Source organism: Aphelocoma coerulescens, chromosome 6, assembly GCF_041296385.1.
Source record: "Aphelocoma coerulescens isolate FSJ_1873_10779 chromosome 6, UR_Acoe_1.0, whole genome shotgun sequence".
NCBI classification, from domain to species: domain Eukaryota; kingdom Metazoa; phylum Chordata; class Aves; order Passeriformes; family Corvidae; genus Aphelocoma; species Aphelocoma coerulescens.
The window spans coordinates 4,672,358-4,692,472 of NC_091020.1; the positions used below are offsets into that span (position 1 = coordinate 4,672,358).

General features: G+C 44.1%; 1 protein-coding gene across 2 annotated transcripts; it reads right to left on the bottom strand.

Annotated features, from left to right (window-relative positions):
* Positions 1–209: 209 nt before the first annotated feature.
* LOC138112232 (hexokinase HKDC1-like) lies at positions 210–19,667 on the bottom strand. 2 transcript variants are annotated; one of them, XM_069018975.1, is made up of 19 exons: positions 19,471–19,667; positions 18,658–18,857; positions 14,955–15,117; positions 12,416–12,564; positions 12,217–12,336; positions 11,334–11,429; positions 9,984–10,083; positions 9,177–9,360; positions 8,756–8,911; positions 7,781–8,014; positions 7,011–7,315; positions 6,586–6,734; positions 6,377–6,496; positions 4,768–4,863; positions 4,577–4,676; positions 3,808–3,991; positions 2,933–3,088; positions 1,994–2,227; positions 210–1,361 (listed from the first exon to the last, which is right to left on the bottom strand). In XM_069018975.1, the coding sequence occupies exons 2-19, from the start codon at positions 18,718–18,720 to the stop codon at positions 1,217–1,219; spliced, it is 2,754 nt and encodes a 917-aa protein (XP_068875076.1). In that variant the 5' UTR covers positions 18,721–18,857; positions 19,471–19,667; the 3' UTR covers positions 210–1,216. The 2 variants fall into 2 exon arrangements, with proteins under 2 accessions (XP_068875076.1, XP_068875075.1); XM_069018974.1 differs by lacking the exon at positions 19,471–19,667 and having other exon boundaries at positions 18,658–18,923.
* Positions 19,668–20,115: the final 448 nt, after the last annotated feature.

The window sequence follows — 20,115 nt, forward strand, 5'->3', positions numbered from 1 at the left end:
GTAAATCAGGTGAGGGACATTTGGTCACACAAGGCCATGAGCTCTATCCACAAATGGCCTTCACAATCACTGAAGTGCTGCTGAGTGCTGTTACAGATTTAGATTTAAAGAAGGCTTTAGGTTTTAAGATTTAGGTTTTAAGAAAGCTCCCACTTTCCTGCATGTTCTTCCCACAACGCAGAAGATGCACTAGACAGAGAAGCAAAGGCTCACAGCACCACAGATTTATTTACAAACAGACTACAAATAGGCAGAGCAGCAGGCAACAGAAAATGAAAACCAAGGATAAGCCCCTTTGCACAAATGGAAAGAATTCTCTCAGGAACAGGCAAGAAGATAACAAAGGGAAAACAAAGAGGAGGCTTTCAGATACTCTGGTGATTTCTTTTTTTTTCTCTCTACACAGCTGTTTTGGTGGCCTGTTTGATACCCTTTATGTAGCCCTGACACAGACATAGCTCAGACTCTGGAGCTCCTTCTACATTCTCTCTTTCCTTCAGTATCAAAGGAATCAGTCACAGTCAGAATTCATCCAGCATTGGTTTAGCTTTATGTGACTCAGATGCACTGACGTATTTTGACACAAACTCATATTCTGTGGAATCACATTTTTTTCCTTTACATTCATCTATTAAGCATGCCTCCTGTACTCAGGGAAGTATTACATTACACTTGCAACCAGTGCAGCACTGGGGGGAGCATCATTGACCAAAGTCCATTAATTTATTTCACCTGCAAATTTATTGTAAAACCTGTGAAGCATTGAGAAAAGATATGTCCACTAGAGAAGATGCAACATCAGAATCTCAATATTCCTTGAGCCAGGCCAAGAGAAAACGAAGCTCAGAAATCCTAAGAAACGTGATAAACTCAGTTGTGGTGCAGTAGCTTAATTAGGATGTTGTAAAAAGGCACATTTGGGTTGATTTTGTTTGTTTATTTTGTTTTCACTCTCCCATGTGCATTATAGATGCATTGCAGGAAGTACAGAACTGAGTAGACTGTGGTTTGCCAAGACATAATGCCAGTGGGGAACAGAAACACCTAATCCAAGTTACCAAAGGACAAAAATCCACAATCCTGGTTGGTCAAAACCAGCTGCTCTCTGAAAACAGGTACCCGTGTACTGCTGTTTGGCAAAGCTATCTTGAACCACCACTCAGCAAATCCCTACTGCACACGCTTGGAAGTGCTGAAATTACTTGACCGCTCATTTCTACTTCTGTCCAACATTATGCAACCTTTTTGCAACTGCAGTAATGAGGGCAGCTCCCTTCCCACTTCCATCTTCAGAAAGCATGAAAGTCACATCACACTGAGGTGCCAGTTCCTTCACTGTTTCCCGCAAGACCCTAGAAAAACTGAAAGGGAAGGGAGAGAAGAACAGAACATTTTAGCAGCTGCTTTCTGATCTGATATCTTTGTATTCACCTATAAGCAAGGAGCCATAACCTCAGCCAACATCTTCCACAGCATTGCTTTCTTTTGCTTTTCCTCCTAATCATGAATGATACAAATTTCTGTACACAATCAGACTCTAATTTTTATTTCTCCACTTGAATTTTGTTCAGCATGATGCCACACACTGCCCACATCTTCAGAGATCATGAAGGAGGTTCTCTTAGCCCAGCTCAAAAGCTAATGCATCTATTTGTAGGCCTTGCTCACAAAATATTGACCCAAATCCAAAAACTCAAGACAGCTTTCCATCTGGGAGATTCAGATACTGCAGAAATATGCCTAAATACTGCAAAATAAGTATTAGGTTCATTCAACATTCCACAGAAAAGAGCCTCCCAGTAGCAACTGGACTTGCCTTTGCAATTTTTGATCCTTTGGCTAGTCAAGGGAAATGACAAAATGCAGGGAAATGTGTTAGATTCTTACCCCCTCTCAGGATTTTAATTACCTCAGCAGAAAGCTGGTACAGCTTAGTATGTTCTCACAGTGAAAACAAGCAAACAGCAAAGAGCAGTGGTGCCAAGGTACTCACTGTGGATGGAGCTTGTACAGAGTCCCATCTACTCCAACAGTGATTTGCAAGCGCTCCACACCTCGGTTCTCCCTCTTCTTCTCTACAATAGCAGCCAGCCCTGCCCCACAGAGCCGGGCAGCTCTTCTTGAAACAACGCCACACACCTCCTTCACAATGATGCTGTCGTCACACGTGCTGTCCAGGCCCAGCTGCTGCAGGATGCGTCGCACTTGGAGGAGAGCGAGCCGGTCACTGTGCACAGGGAAGCACACAGAGCAGCAAGGCATTAGGGAAAGCTCCAGCAGCTGAGACAGATGTGATTCAAATGAAATGGGACCACTTCAACTCTAACACTCTCCAGCTCTTTTAAGGCAGATTTCTGTCTGAATTTAGATTGAAAACTTGCTCCTGCCATGCCCTTTGCCACATTAAGCTGTATCTCCAGAAGGCACGAACTGTAGGCTTTCATCTAACTCCCAAAGTCATGAGGGAGCAGAGCCAGATCAGCCACCTGACTGTTACTTTAGATCTCAAGGCTGAGACACTCCTTTCAAGGCATTCCACGGCAGAAAGTGTTTCAAATAGCCTGGAGACCATTGCAATCACGCACAGATTTATAGGTATGCACATATTCCTGTATCACCGACTTCCTACTTTCTTAAATAAGTACTATTTTAAGTCTCACAAGAAACATTTAGCTTGATGGCTAAGGCATCCAAGATAACCCAGTTGTGTGGACAGGAAATAATATTTCATATAATTACAGAATAATTCTGTAACTCCCCCAGTTTCTCATTTTTAACTTTTATTCTGGAGGTGGGGGGTGCACAAAGAAGAAAACTAAACTGACTTAATTGACTTCTTGAAGGAAAGGGCTCCACACACTAGCCAAAGACTGTTTTCTAGGTGTCCCAGGAGACTTTAAGGATTTAAACCACGTAAATCTAACAACTTTACCTCTCAATCTGAGACAGGAATTTTGTTTCAAATATGCCTCTTTTCCTGAGTGATTCCGAAATGTGTCCTCTGAACAGCAGCCCTTGTTTGGTTAAGTCAATCAAAATCTGCCTTACTATTTCACCTAGGTACATTCCACTGGTCATTTTTTCATACCTGTTGGGTCAAAAGAAGAATAAAAATGTTCATTTAAAGGGATGGCTCTGTTTAGCTTGAGTGGTATGTACATTCCCTGTGAACTCCAAAAAGGCAGTCCAAGCTTGCAGAGCAATAGTCATTGAACTCCATCTTTCAATCACCAAAAATCTGTTGCAGTGACTTCAAGTGCAAACATTAATTACGATATATTTACCTGTGCCAAATGGTAACAGAAGTAGAAAAAAATTCTTGCAATATTAAGCAGAATATAGTGTTAAAGCCAGAGTCCACACTGAAGTGAAACTCTTCCCTGTCCCCCCATGCATTCACCAGTGAGTCATCCCTAACCAATACTGTCTTTACCCAACAAAGAACAGTCACGTTCAGCTTATCCTCTTGCTTGAGTTGTATTCTACCTTTGAAAAATCACCCTAAGAGGAGGAACAAAGCACAGCCTAGACTTTGCAAGGAAATCTTAAAAGCTGCACTGTTTGGTAACTGCTTCAAGATGAAAACAGTGCTGTGGTAACAATGTACATCTTCGTTTTTTCCTCTGGGTTTTTTTTTTGGTTTTTTTTTTGATATCTAGGTTACTTACCAAGCAACAGCAACAAAAAAAAGGCAATATTAAAATTTCTTTCCTGATTATTCATTCATTAAGCACGCTTTAAAAAGCAGCCAGTGTCTCTCAAAGACTGACTTCATCAGGCTCTTGGCATCAGGACCATCACATTTACCTCTGTTTCCCTGGGTTTAGTGAGCCTTCATCTACTTCTTTATCATATTTTGTCCTGATGTTGTCAATACAGCCGTTGTCACCAAATGCTCCCCATTCTGTATTAATACACATTTTTCCTTCATTCCCTTCCACTATTTCTATGTTTTTCATGTCCTCCATGTAGCAAACATTGCTGCCTGTTCCTAGAAGTTTCGAAAGAAATAACAAGACATCAGCTGAAAAAGTGAAGCAGCACCAGGAACTCATAGAAGATGACTGCAGTGTTCATCTTAAAGTTCTCTTTGCCATAGCTCAAATTGCAAGGTCACTTCCAACACAGGCCATTCTATGTTTCTATGCTTAGATACATTTCTGGATCAAAACTTAGAGGAACCTATTGGGGGAACCATCTAAAAAGCCCAACAAGAATTCATTCTGATTTTTAAAAATATTTGCTTGTTCCATGGTCTGTAACCTGGCCACACAGTAAATATGAATACACTTGCCGAAACAAGAATTCATGCTCTTATCTGCTTATATCCTTTTACCCTACATACACTTGCTAGGCACCATCAGAGATATAATCAAAAGTCCAACAGGTCCAGGAACCTATCTGCTACAGATGTTGTTAAGTTTCCTGCTGAATACCACACAAATCTGCCAAGAACCCCAAGCAACTAGTAACACCATATATCAAACTCAAATAAAAGATGCTGGTTTACAGATTCCAAAGCCCAGCATTACATAGGTGCTTTCTTCTCACAGTGGTCACCTGGCCACCACTGTACCTGCAATAAGGCCAATCTCACAGTTTGGATCTTCATATCCACAAGTCATCATGGTCCCAACAGTGTCATTCACCACTGCTACAATGTCCAAGTCAAACTCCTAAAACACAAGTCACGATCAGTAGTGGAATGCCAGAGGAAGAGTGAGGGTGCATTAAGTACACCAAAATGAGCAGAAAAAAATAGCTCACATTTCTTCTTTTGATGGCCTCTCTCAGCATATCAACAACATCTTCCCCCTCACAGTCTGTTGCCTTGAATCCTTTTGTCCATCCCACAAGTGTTCCCTGAAACAGAAGAGAAAGAAAGTCATAAGTGAAGAAAAAGAGCAGACTGTACATTGCAAGCATCAGCTTTTTCTTGCCTCCCACCCCAATGCTTTTTTTTTTTAAATAATGTATTTCCCTGGACAGGTTACTGAGAGTCACTAGTGCAGGCTGTGCACATGTATCTTTGTTACCCAGCTGCTGATGGTAGTGACTCCAAGTTTACTCAGCTATTTATCAAGGCACTGCACTCAGTGCCTTCTAAATCTCATTTGGAAAACCTCATCTCATCTCTTGTGCACACAGCCATTGTATTACCTGTGAGGGAAAGACTGCAAAAAATACTTTTGCCGTAAATTATTAACCACCCATCAAACATTAATGAACATCTACTGTTAATTTTTTGGTCGTTTACTGAAGGACATTTCACAACTTCAGGCAACACTAATTTGTTTCTTTTCAGACAACAACCTGGCCTGACAGAAGTTGATTTCCAGGTTACATGAAGTAATTAGCCTTACACTTCCTAAGTGGCTCTGGACTGTGTGTCCAAATAAGAAAAAAAGAAAAAAAATAGATGGCAACTGGGAGAAAAAGCTGCTACTGAGAAACACCCTCAAGTTCTAACAACAGTAAAAGACCGAACACACAGAGCAACATATTATGACCCTGACATACGTGTCTCACTCAGTTTGCCTCCAATACTGTGGAATTTGCTTCCTAATCATTTATCAAGACCTAAATGCTATGCTGTACGTTGGGAAGGCATATGAATTAATGTCTCCACAAAAGGCTAAGTCCTATTGCTACTCTCTCAGCTGTGAGCTGAAAACTGAGACAGAGCAGACTAGCTTCCAGGCTTAGAAGCTATTGTAAAACCCACCAGGACATAAAAACATGCAATAAAATAGCAGAATCTTATTTCCCCAATATCCTACACATTTGACTGGAACTAAGCAGTACAACATCCCCTGCCCCTCTTGGAAATTAATAAAAATAATCTTTTCTTACATAAGATCTGAAAAGATAAAAGATAAGGTATCTGTCAAAAAGCCAACTCTTTCAAGCTGAACAAGAAAACCCAGGTCTATCCACTGACACTCAACAAAAAGAAGCTAATGTAGTGCAGAAGTTAAAACAGTCAGAGCTGTGCAGCACAGCTTGGAAAACAACCTGGGACTGTAGCTGAGCAAGCAGAAGGAGCCATTTATTATCCCTTGCCACTGAAGAGTTAAGGCAGCGTAAGATTCCTGGGTTATTAAAAATATGCAGTTCATTTTGCTGTCATGAGGGCTTAGCTTTATAAAACACAAGCAAGTCATGTCTACCGCTTACCACAGACAAGAAGTGAAAATTCAGATTTCCATAGGCAGATGGATAACATAGGATGATAACTTTCTTGTGAAACACAACTAATTTGCAAAATAAAGTAATAACATTCTCCAAACCAACAAGTCACCCTTGCCCAAAATGATATGATTTACCAAGCAGATGCAGAGCTGCCATTTGACCCATTTTGTGCTGCAGTTCTTACCTTGTCAATGCTGGCTTGCCTGCAGGGGAAAGAGAAGGTGAAGCCCAGAGGAAGCCGAGCACCTTTAATCCCCATATACTCCAGAAAGTCTGCTATGCACTGGACAATATGGTCAAAGAGCTGGAGGGAAAGGAAAAGTATATAAATCTCACAGCTAATGCCATACTATGGGCCTTGGCTGGATCGGTTAAGCAGTCACTTAAGATTACCTCTTCTCCTGTCCCTTGCATGATCTCCAAAGGAATGGCAAAGATTTTGTTATACATTTGCACTGATCTTCTTCTCCCACTTTTGATTTTGACCAGCAGAACCCTGAAATTTGTGCCACCAAGATCAAGGGCAAGGAACTTTCCTTTCTCTGAAGGAAAAGAAAGGTATTTCATTTTGGTGCTTCTCATAGCACATTTGCCAGTTAGAATGACATACCAATGATAGCACACTGCTCCCTACGGCATTTATCCCATCAAGTCTTTTAGCATGGGGCTGAAGATAACAGATAACATAGCAGGAAGCACCGGTTTGACAACATAAATCCCCCTGGCATTTGCCAGGTTAATTAGCATATTCCCTCTCCCCAGAAAACAGACAAGCAGTTTTCCTGAACCACCTTCAGGTGATCAGAAACTAACTTCACCTGTTCCATCTGGTGTCCCACAGACGTACGTTGGCAGCATCTTCACTGTGGCATTGGCTTGCGTCTCTCTCTTCAGCCCATACTCCAGCTCAGCCCTCATTTTGTCCATAACTTCTCTGAGGATGCCCAGGGGCAGCAGGAAGGGTGCAAGCATGGCATCAATGCACTGGCGCTGGGCGGCCAGTCTGTGTGCCACCGCCGTGACCATGGCAGCCCCCCTGCCGCTGCCGCTCACCGACAGCAGGAACCGCACGTCGCAGGTGGGCACCAGCCTTCTCACCACCTTGTGCAGACGTTTGGCATATCTAGCAGGGACAGAGAGTTTCTTTAGGCTCTCACAGGCCTTTTGGGCATGGTTTACTTCATCTCTGCCTGGAATCAGACCTTCAACCAGTTTGGGAGAATAGTTGGAGAAAGTTCCCGGTTTGGGAAAGCACGTGTTCAAAAACAGGGAGGTAGTGGAGGAAGAGAGAAAGAAAGAAAAGAAAAAATGCGCAGTGAACTGCAAATGTCCTGGAGACCCAGGAGTCACTTGAGAAATCAACTGCATTTCCCCAGACACCGTTATCCCAGGTATCATGTTCTTCCCACCCCACCCCAAATTCTAAAGCTCCTGGGACAGCTTTGCAATAACTAAGCCAGTTAGATCTCACCCCAAAACTGAAGCAAAACTGCAGGTCTCTGAAAAGCCACACACACACATGCAGATGGAGACTCTTGGCAACATCAATATGCAGCCAGCAATTATCAAATCCTCTCTAGTTACTTACTGGGGGTGGGTTTTATAGAGTCCCCCATCAATCCCAACAGTGGTTCGCATCCTCAGCAGCTTTTTATTCTCCCTGAGCCGGGTCAGGATAGCTGCCAAGGCAGCGGCACAGAGGTTGGCTGAGCGGAAGGAAACGATAGTGCAGACATGCTGAACAGCAACACAGTCCTCCTCAGAGGGAAACAGGTTCAGCTCTGTAAGGATCTCTTTTGTGTTGCTCAGACCTTCCTTGTACCTAATCCCAAAACAAAAGAATACATCACCAAATGCAAAGGCAACACATAAATCAATACCTTGGCTTAAAAAAAAATGAGAGGAGACCAGGACACAACCTATCAGGCAGCATCATGATTGGTTCCCATAAACCAGTAATGTCTTTTCCACAGTATTCCCAAAAGTACCCAGGGAAGAGAGGCTGCTTCCTGGGATTCAGCACTTGGTGAGACCAATCAGCTGTTCAAGAAGAGAACGGGATAAAATAGTCCATACAAGGAGAGCACATGAATGGATGTACAGCTTCACTCAATACAACAAAGAAAATAATTTCCGGACTGACAGTGAGGATCAGGATTCCTCTCAAAACACCAGAATCCAAGTTTTCCATGCAGTCATCCATTAGCTAATCTAGAATCTATACTACATCTCCACAGCCCCAGTATTCCCACATCAGAGAGGCTGAAAACTGCAGCAATCATCCCACACACTCAGGTCTCCAGAGAAGTTATTTAAACAACCTGCATCTGTGATGTTTAGCAGTATATTTGCTACTGTGGTACTTTGCTAAAACTATCTTACACCAATTCCTACTTACAGAAAGGTCAACTTTTCTCCTAGCCAAAAGCAAAATCAAGCTGTACAATTCAGGATTGTTCCCAGCACTCACAGATTATAACTACACATTCATTATCAGTGCTGTGCTTGTGACAGACTGACTTTGAGAGTGGCTACTCTCAAACACAGTATTACAGGTTCTTACTTTTCCATTGCAGACACGTGTTTCATTTCAATCTTGCCCTTAGTAAGCAGAGCTGTTGACACTTTCCCATTGAAGAGCAGACCTTCCTTTGTCATTTTTAGGAGAATGAGTCTTACAAGTTCCCCCAAATACAGGCTGCTGATCATCTTCTCAAACCTGGAATGGAGCACAGGAAAGATTACAGGTTGTTCACCTATTTTTAACAACACATGAGCAACTGTAGCAGCAATCCCCTGGCCTAAAGCAGGGAGGTGTGAAAGGTACCCACCCTTCCTAGAAGGGAAAGATCTGGCTAAGACAGAACCAGGATCATGTCATCTCAGGTTCACTTAAGTCAATTCCTGTTTCAAAGGGGCTGTTGGCATACACTGGAAAAGCACTCTGGGAACTCGGACTGCAAGTCAGTCAGGGAATCACTTACAATTGTTTTCCAGGATTGAGAGATCCCAGATCCAGCTCCCGATCAAACTCCGTGCGGAGGTCATCCAAAGCACCATCATCTCCAAAGGCACCCCACTCTGTGTTAATGCACATCCTCCCTTCATCCCCTTCCACCAGGTCAATGTGCCTCATCTCCTCCATGTAGCATGCGTTGGTGCCAGTCCCTGTGGGTATTGGATAAACTACTGTTTGTTCTAGGTGTGCTCTTTGTTTAAGTCCACATGTTTGGGAATAAGTCAGTATATTGACTTTGGAAGAAAATACAAACACATAACCCTGTGGCATAAGATGCTAATAGAGGCCACCTGCACCTGTGAAATCACCATTTCACAATGAATGAAAAAAACCTGAAATTATTCTAAGGCTTGTCTTGTTTAAAAATAGTTTTTCCTTTTTCAAATGTATTTCTATGTGCCTAATAAAAGCCACCATGGTGCATGAAATGGACAAACTGTGGAAAGCATAGCTGGTACTAACTACCAGACGTGAGGGGAATTCAGCCTTCTCTGGACAGACACAGTAATTTTCTATACAGTCAGCAGAAAAGTTTAGTATGCTGGTCACAACTGAGCCCAGACAAAATGGGGACTCTGGTATTTGATGGCAATGTGATCAGCATAAAAACAGCTGCTTTAGAAAAGGCAGCCAGGCTTGAAAATCCAATCATTGTTTTTTTCCATTTTCTTTCTGCTCTTTCCTGTATTGTGAAACTCTCTCCTACTCCAGATTTGTAGTAATTCAACAAATGAGAGGGAAAAAACCCTTCATAGTGAACAGAAAAAATTACCAATTATGAGCCCAACTTCACAGCGCTGGTCATCATATCCACAAGTCATCATGGTTCCCACGGTGTCATTGACCAGTGCCAAAACATCAACATCTATGTCCTAATAGCATAAAGATGAGTGATTAAAAGGGACAAAAGCTTAGAAAGCCTCCTGTGTGATAAAGCACAGGCATGCAGACATACTTCCCAGGTTGCACTTTGAAGGCCTCATTCAGGAAAACTCTTTGATTGAAACACACTACTTCCTCTTACAACACTCTTCCCACAACCCTGTAAAGTTACAAGTATCTCTGAATTCTCAAGTGTTTCACCAGCTTGAAGGATTTGTTTTTCCCCAGTACCACCTCATTTGCCAGAAAAAAGACATGATATTGGTGTGAATGTTGTGATACTGTGCTTATGGACCGTGTGAAAGGATAACATCCTACCACCTGAGGAGATCCCACCAAATAGGACAGAACATAAATGCAGCTATGGCTGTGCAGCAACACCACACCACACTCAAGCAGAAAGTCCTTCCATCAAGGCTGTGCAGTTTTCCTTTCACACTTCTCAAAAGATTGTTGTAACTCAGATACTAACGCCAGGAGGAGGCCACACTTCACCCATGAAGCCCCAGATCCTTTGTTACCAGTAACTACAAGACTGATGCAGATAAAGAAGTGAACAAAACTCAAGGCTGGATTTTTACCATGTGAGAAAACAGAAGAATTTCCTCTTTACTATGAAGTCATCAAGATATGGAAAGATGCCTTGTATTTCTTAGCTGTTGTTACCAATAGCACCAAACATGAAAAGCAAGGCTTTCCAAAATATTAAAACACAGTGTTATTGAAAGGCTATATGCTAGTTCAAGGGCAGATTTAATCATGTCTTACTGCTGACCTTAAAAATTACAATCAATTACTCCGTTCCACAGACTGAAGTGGACAGGCAAACCCTGATAGAGTCAGGTGTGCCAATTTGAGATGACAGTTTCCCCCTACCAAACTTCATCCCACAAGCCAGGCTGTGAAACACAGTATGTGAAACTATTGAGTGTTTTATGTCTCACTCAGTAGTTTCACAAGAGATTCCCTTGGGCTGAGACAGTGGGGCCATACTGGTATGCTGTCACAGCCAGCCTGGGTTAGCAGTGTGCAGATGCCCTTGCTGTTACTGGGGAAGCCTGAGTTACAGCTGTGAGAGAGATTCAGATCCACCAGATGTACAGCCATGCTGAACACTTGCTATTGACCATCCCTTAAGGATGTCTGACAGCTCTCAAAAGAACCCACGCAAGAAGAGCTGATTTCCCAGGAGGACATTCTGAGGCCGCTCAGGTTCAGCTCCTCCAGGTATGAAACTTGCCTTACGCTTCTGGAGGGCCTTGCGCAGAGAGCTGACCACGTCTGTGTCCTGAACTCCTCGGACCTTGAAGTGTTTTGTCCACGCAAGAAGAACCCCCTGAAAAGTAACAGTGCAGTGACCCAAAAGCACACAAACTTTAGCATACAAACCACAAAGCCCACCAAGACTAAAGTGTGTGGAGAAGTCCACTATGTCTCTCCACACATTAAAACTGAGCCAAAATCAGTCAGAGCAGAACATCTTACCTTGGGGCACCTGTAAGTACCAACACAACCAAACAGGTACAGTCAAAGACACAATCCTGCAAATGCTTCTCCCTGTGCTCCATTTAAAGCACATGTGGCTTTCCTGATGTTCATCACAATCTAATAGCATTAAGCAAAAAGCATTTGCAGGACTGGGACCCAGAGCACAAACTCTTAGAAATAAGAGAGGCTAGAATGAGAGAACACAAAATAATTGCAACCAGCCCTTTGTTTCCCCAAGAGGTGTCTCAAACAGCTCTGCTACAGGTATGTCCTATTCAGAATCAACTGTAAATAAAAAAAATGGAGAGTTATTAAAAAAATAAAGACGCTTCAAGACACAAAAGTACGTCTATTTCTAACAGTGTTAATACAGGGGCACGTGGTTCCTATGGAATTGGGTACTGATTAAGCAATGTAATAGCTTTAGCTTAAATGTCATGGTGCCTTGAGATGGGCAATGAATGGTTAAATGGTAGTCAAGTCTAGTTAGATGCTAATGGTCATCTATGCGTTCTTCAGAGAGCTATGTAAATATGACCTCACATAAAAGCCACAGGGTAACACCCCCATTCAACAGCTTCTCCAGATTCTGCAAGGAGCTCAGCTTGACAAGAGTATTTCTTTATGCATCTTACCTCTTCCAATTTGGTCTGTTTGCATGGAAAAGAAAATGTAAAGCCAAGAGGTAACTTCTTATGCTTCAGGTTTTTGGTCTCCATGAAGTCTAACAGACAGTCAGCAACATAATCAAAGAGCTGCACAAAAGGAGAGGACAGTTGGGCTGTGTCCTGCAGGCAGGCGCTCCAGCACAGCACCACCACAGCAGTGCCCTACCTCGGCTCCGTTCCCCTGTACGACCTCCTTGGGTGTGGGGTAAAACTTGCTCTCCAGCTGGCTGCTCTGCTTCCCATCATCAAACACCTTCACCTGGTGGGCACGAAACTGGGAGCCACCCAGGTCAACAGCAAGGAAGTCACCCTTCTCTGCAACACAAGTGGGCAACCATCACTGGGGATGGCCACGAAGCGTGGCTCAGATGCCATGCTGAAGGCCACAGCCACAGACTCTCCTGCCCCGTCATGGCAGATCCTTATCCTATGGGCCTGGGTGCATCAGAAAGACAGAGTTGGAAACCCTAAGCAAGGCTATCAGGTCTCTCCTGTTAGCTTGGTATGTAATAGCTAATTTAATTTTTATTTAGCAGTTTGGGTTTGTCCAACCCTGCTCCTTCCACAGCAGCATATTTTCAAGCTGCAAAAGGACGAGCTTTTCAGCAATAAAGGCCCAAAGCAACTGCAAAGCCAACCAGAGCACACAGGGGCTGCAAAACTGTCACCTGAAATGTGGGAGAATCAGAATGTTACCTGTAGCCAGTAAAGGATGCAGGATTTGCAGGCATATGTTAAGACTCAGCTCTAGTGCAGAAGTCAACTTCCAAGTGGGGCAAAACTAATTTGCTACCTAAAGTCAACCAACACAATCCTTTTCAAATGCCTTTTGGTGTTTCTGTAAAAGTACCATGTTGTTTCACAGGCTTGCTCAAACACATACTTCTCCAGCAGCAGCTCTCAGATGGAAGGACAGTTTGGCCTTACTGCTACAATCAAACAACTGTTTATCCCACACACAGGAAAAGGCCCTTCCCAAAAGGAAAACACAGTGGTATGTGCCCAGCCTTGCATGATCTTTGTTCCACAGTCCAAACACCTGATTAAATTTTATCAAATCTGGTCCTGAAAGGGAAGGAAGAAGGAAATTCTACCTGTAATATCATGGTCAGCTATTAAAGGTAAGGAGGCAGATTGGGTTACTCAATAAACTGTGACCTTAATGAGACCATTAATCCCTAAACAACGAAAACCTGATAATGCTCCACGTGAGACATTTCAGGCAGCAACACTGAGGGCACCAAAAAAATCTTAAAGTTGAATGCTCTTGCACATGGGGAATAACCATCCAAGTCTGAGCTGTTTAAACCTGCTGGAAGTTTTGTCTAGAAGCAAAATAACCAACAAGGATTTTTCAAGAGAGCAAAAACAGAAAAATCAATGTGATACTTAGAGTAGGCAGCGTGTCAGTAAGAGACAGCCCAGCTTGATGCCGCAGCATGTCCTTGACACATCGGAATGGCCACGCAGGCCAGGAGAGCACTGTCCAACCTTGGCCTTGAGGAACAGGAACTCTTGCAACAGCGATGACTCTACATGAAATTTTCCAAGTCTCCTGGCCTCAGGGGCCCCCTGCTGTTTCAGGACAGCATCAGAGACATGTGAGACCTCAGGACCAGTGACTATCACGGAGATTGCAAGGGTTAAGAAAGTACTTCTTTCTCTTTGACAAAGGTAGCAGCAAAGGAAGAGTGCCCCCTTCCATCCAGGCAGCTTGTGTATAATTTCTCTCAGACATGCGTCATTTCAAGAGACTTACCTTGAAATACCTTCTTTATGCCATTAAAGCTGTTATTCCTCATTTAACTGCAGGGAAATTACCTTCAGAAGGAATAAAGTCACATGGAAATAAGGTACAAAGCTAACATTACAGTTTTCTGAACAGCTAGTTTACACGGAGTCCTGACCTAGGCCACACACAGAATCCTGCGAAAATTTATTTGATTAAACCTGGGAAAAATGTAATTTTCTGTCAGCCTGCACTGCCAGGAGCCAGCTGAGGTGTTATTTTGGATGTGCATACTTCTCCAAACAAGATGGGCTTTTACTTCCTATCTCACATCACATCCTCCCAGACAACACTACTGCACTCTGTCCCTCTCTGTTCAAGTCTCAGGTAAAGAAGGAGAGCAGACAGTTTCCTGGTAGATCCCACCCAGAAGCAGATCTTCCCAATGCAGAAGGCAAGGAAGGGCAGAAGGAATCGCTTTTTGAGGAATTAGAAAAAGCAGTGCCGAGTTTGGGGATCACAGCTCTGAGGATGCCACGTTGCTGTCACCTGGCAATTTGAGGGATTTCACTGCAGCATCCTGCCCTCCCTGTAGCTCCAAGAAGGCCAGGCCACACATCCCACAGCCTCAGTACACTGCACTGCAGGCTCTGAGCTGTAGAGGCTGCCCTTGCCGTGTCCAGCCACAGCTCCAACAGCAAGGCCTGCACTAGGAACAGATGGGAGAGGCTGTTCCTGAGCACTTACTAGGTCCTTTCCCCAAACAAGCAGCACTAGGTCAAAATCCACCCAGTGCAAGGAAAAAAACTCTCTGCCAGCATTTTTCCAGGCTCAATATACACACCTGCTTTCTCAATGAGATAGGCAGTAATCCAGAGTCACTGGGTGCCCTGTGTCTCTGCTGTGCTATCCTGGAGTACTGGCAGCAACTCATCTTGCTACAGCAGCTGTGCTGTGCTGGAGCAGGGGGACTCACCTGAGCCGTCGGGCAGCGAGCGCACAAACGACGGCAGCATTTTCACTGTTGCCGTGGGGTTCGTGTCTCTGCCCAGGCCCTTCACCATTTCGGCCTGGAATCGAGCCATCACATCCAGCAAGACATCGTCGGAGAGGCGCATGTGGTACAGGTACCTGTCAACCTGCAAAGATGGAAGGTGTTACTCAGAGGCATGCAGGCCCCTTAGTGCTCAGCAGCTACTGATTGTTCATTTCATTTTTGACCTCAGCACCTAAGTTTTCATGACTGCCAGTGCAAGCAAGCTCCAGGTCATCATCAGGACAGTCACTCTTCTAAAAACTTTGTTTTGAAAATGATTAATGCAGCCCTGGTGAATTACTGCCCAAAAGTTGGCCATCTTTTCTGATGGCTCAGTAACTTGACAATCTACGTAAGCCCATGAGATTTGCTTGAGAGCCTGACAAGCTGTTTTCACACCATCCACTCCTCCTAGAGATGTAATGAACTAGAACTGCAAAGTATCTCGATCTGGTGAGAATTTGACCTCTCTGAGGCAGATCCAGAAAATGCCATCAGTACCCAAGCGTGTCAGCCACAACCTGAAAACATCCATTCAGCTACTGCTTCACTCCACGGACAATTAACTTTGTTGGCATGCCAGGCTGGAACTCAAAGCCTTTTTCTCACTCCAGCTCTGCTCTCCATTCTCTTGTGATTCTAGGATTACATCTAAAACACATTTTTGGGTGCAATCAATACCCTTTGTTAAAGGTCTGTAACTCACAGAATACATCAAAATAGAAGCCAGTCGAATATAAAGGAATTCAAAAGTATCTATAAAGCAGCTCATTTAGATAAACTGGCAGAGAAGCTAATCAGTGTTTTATGTACAGCTTCATCAGGGCAAAGTGATAGGTTTTTTCCTTGAGGACCACGCGCTGCTGGACCGACACGTACCTGCAGGGCTATAACTAGTGTGGCCTAGAAACTACATAGCTGGGTACAACAAAGGATTAACACAGGAAAATAAGAATCCGTCAACATCCAGAAGCTTTTCCACTGGGGAGCCAGACTTTGGTGCTGTATGAACATGATGCAGGCATAATAATTGTGTGCTCCAAATAGCTGGATGTTCCCTGAAGGGTAATTCATGTTCACATCCCACTCCCACCACATGAGACTCTGGGCCGGAGGAGGTGGGCAGGGGAGAAAGGTGAGACAGTTTCCAATGCTTTGCTACTACAGACACTCAGCTCTTGCACCACAGGATATGTTGTTACGGTGCTTTATCTGTTGAGAGCATTTCATCAGTCCAATTTACATAGGGAGGTCTGGAAGGTTGGAAGGACACAAACCAAGTCCCACCAGCACTAAGGCAGGATTTAAAAGGCTGCATTGTCTAAACAGAGGGCAATGCAGGTTGTAGATAAATTGGTCTCTGCCACAATTTGGAGTGGCCACCTATTTCAATGAGGCACAAAGTTAGTTACCTATTCACAGTCCCATTTTAAACTGATGGTCAGCAATGACCCACCTGAAAGAGCCAGGACCCCGAAAGTCACTCCAGCACTTACTTAACACACACAGAGGAGCAAGTGTTAAACTAGAAGATACAATTGTCCTAGAGCAGCAGCTGCCTTTGGATACAGCTGTGCCTTGAAAAGGCCATTATTCAGATTTGTCTTCGTAGCCCTCATTTACACAGGTACTTGATTTTCTCCAAGGGTTTTTGAGGCCCCACCACTGTGTAGGATCCATCATCTCAGCCCACGCACCCATGGTGCAGATCTATGCACCTGTACTGATTTTTTGGAGAAAATACAATGATGGGAGACATACAGCACTCATGCACTCTGACACAAACCCAAATAGCCTTGTGACAGAAAACCCTGTGGGGAAAAAAACCCCTCAAGAATAATAAAAATTACTATGACTGTTTGCAGAGAATATGCACTAGCTCCCTGCTGCCCACAGACATTGCATTCCCCACCCTGTTTACCTACAACCACAGGAGCAGACAGTCCTCTCAAAGGAATTAGATACGGCAGAGCCCAGGAAAGCCTGCTGGCTCTCCAGCCTGACTTACAACCAGAGCAAGGTCCTGCTCACATAGCCATTTACTTGTCAACACAGGAATGGCCAGACTGTGCTAAACCAAACTTGATGCCTCCCTCCCAAGGCACAGGAACAGTGCCTTGCCTCATTTATGGAAATAGCACTGCTTTCCTGGCAGCCAGGCTCTTGGTTTTGCCACCACAGAGTAAATAAACCTGGGGAGGTAGAGGTGGGAAGACATTCCTTCTTTCTAATTAGGGACAAATCAGTTCTGTTCTGTACAGCCTACCCTAGGCTCCTTAAAAGAGAAGTCTGAGGAGCACGTGGTTTCTTGCCTTCAGGAAGGGCTAGTTTGCACCTATCAGAAAGACTTTGATATTTTTAACGGCTTTGTCAGAATTCCTCTGCCCCCTTGTCTCCACTGTCCTCACTCAACTACAAGCTGGATGTTTCTCTGAAAAGCCCAATACACCTGAGCACTGCTCCACAAGGTCTCTCTCTTTCTTAGTAAAAAGAAAGAAGAAATAGTACTGTCTAGATGTGAGATCTGCTCCTCACACAGGGGAGGGGCATCGAGGCCTTTTTCTGATCACATTAAATCCTAGGGGTAAAAGGGCTATGACTGAGTCAGAGATATCTGATTGCTGAGATACCAGTACCTCTCCTGGAATGCCTCTCTCCAAAATAGAATTAGTGGAAGAAACCCTCCTTGGAACAAGCCACACCATGTTTTGGGCACAGAAAAGAGAACCCAGAATTGCTCACTTTGCTGATGAGCTCAGTGATGCAAGCAGATCTATGCACCAGGACCCTGGATCTCCCACCATGCATCCACAGACAGCCCCACCTCCCACTGGTTGGAAAACCAGAGGACAGAGCCTGGCAGCAATGGCCACCAGACCGCACTCAATGAAGACATCAGGAATACAGAGGACCTGCAGGGGACATGCTGACAAACTGGAGGACCTCTGACCCATGAAGCTTACAGGTCTCACATGGCCTTATGATGGACATATGCCCAAAAATCCATTTCACCATGGCCATGAAAGTAGATTAGGGAGGAGAAACCATTAGGCAGTTCACTCCCAGTACTGACAGCTTCCTATCTGAGCCATCCTGAGCTTTTCCAACTGTAATAAAAGTCACACCTATAAACATCAGAGTGATTAGCCGGTTTTAGATAACCAGAGAAGAGGCACAGGCACACCCAACACCAACTGGAAATCTCTCCCGAATCTCAGCAGACCCAGACCAAAGACCACAGAGGTTTCTCCTATCCCTGCTACGTGACTGACTCCTGATTCCTACTCAGACTGAGAAATCCCATCATTCACACTACACTTGCAAAGCGACTCAGCAAGAGTCATCCTTTCTGTACTCTGGGCTCTACCATACCATGCCAGATAAAGATCAAGCAGTTTCCCTTAATGAAGAGAATTTGTTCCATTACTGGGAGAGCACTTTTAACAGTGCAGGAAAAACCACAAAACAGACCTATTTTCACACTCGTCAGGTGGTTTAGGGTTTAAATACCTCTTACCCCATTTGGCTGAACGGCTTTAGTGGATAATGCCATTATATGGTCTGCATTACGTACTGCAGACCCCCCCGTATCTGAGTAACACAGTTCTCAAAATAGTAGCAATCAGTCAATGCTACATCTTACCTTTTTTATTTGATCCTCTTTTAGCTTTGTGAAGTGGAAAGCTAGCAAGTGGACAGCAAACATTTTCTTGAAGCAGATGGATGAGTCAGTAGTGACAGAGCTGCTGTGAATAACTCCAAAGCGACAGGTCTTTATTCACGGAGCTGGAGCTAGAGAAACTTCAGCAGAGGCATTTTCCCCAGTGTGGAATAGTGGAGTTCCTGGGAAATTGAGTCCAGAAATAAATCCATCCAGTGTGATCAGGTCAGTGATTAAACTTCTGCCTCTTTGTATCACACCCCCCCCTCCAACAACCCAAAGTCCCTCCCTCCCCAGCTACACACTTCATTGTGCCAGAGCAGGCACCTGGAGAGCTGCCAAGCTGAAGAGGAGAAAAATCGATTTTGTTACTGCCCCACTTGGGAATTGTTACCACTTCTCAATGCAGTTGCTACGCAGCCTGCCCCGCTTCATTCCGGCAGCTGACAGGCTCCCACCACTACTGTGTGCAGCAGAGTGCTGCCAGGAATCTGGAAAATTAGAGGGTTTGAGGAGGTTTCTTCCCTCTGCTCAGTGCTCCCACTTGTGAGACAAGCTCTTCTGCATGAATTAACTTCACTCTAGTTCTGCACATTGCACCCTTATCTGCAGCTTTGTACCAATTAAGCTTCAGCTGTGCAAAAGAGCAGACACACAGACCCCTGCCCCTAGCTGGAATACCTCTTGTGCAATTCCCAGCAGAGAGGCTTTGGACTGATTCTTCTCCCTTCACCCAAAGTTTTAGACCAGTGAAGATCCTCTGTATTGCAAAACCCAGGGAGAGGACAGATTTACCTGGCAGGCAGCAGTGTGGGTATCAGACTGCCCCACTGGAAGGATGCCTTTAACTGGCAGCACAGAGCACCTACAGCAAGAGCAGGATCCTTACACCATCAGATTTTGACACAGCCTTTAACCATTACTCTCAAATTCATTCTGAATACACAAGTGTTTCCAGGATTTTGTCACTGTATCAAATGATATGGACTATGGAAACATCATCCAAAGAAAACAGTGAAATGCTGACACAAAGGAGAGAAAAAAAAATAAAAGGCATTCTCTTGGGGTAATTAGAGGCTCACTCTCAAACTACACCTACACACAGTGTGTTTCCCCCCAGTTACTGTACACCTGAACTGAGCAGAGTTTCCGCAGACAATTGTCACCCTAAATTTTGCAGAGCAAGATAACAATTAAAAATTATTTTGATAGATTGGAAAAATAGCAGGGAGAGAAGAGGAAAGGGGGAGGGGAATGCCAAGTAATGCGAGGAAACACAAAGAACTACTGAGCAGTAGAAAATTGTCTAGAGATCCAGAGAAAGGCAGAGGCAGCCTGTCAGTAGAAAGGATGTCTGGCTACATCAGTTCATAGCCTAGAGTGCACCCAACAATCTCATGCTATAGTAAAAAGAAAAAAGTACAACTCATCATGGTGGGC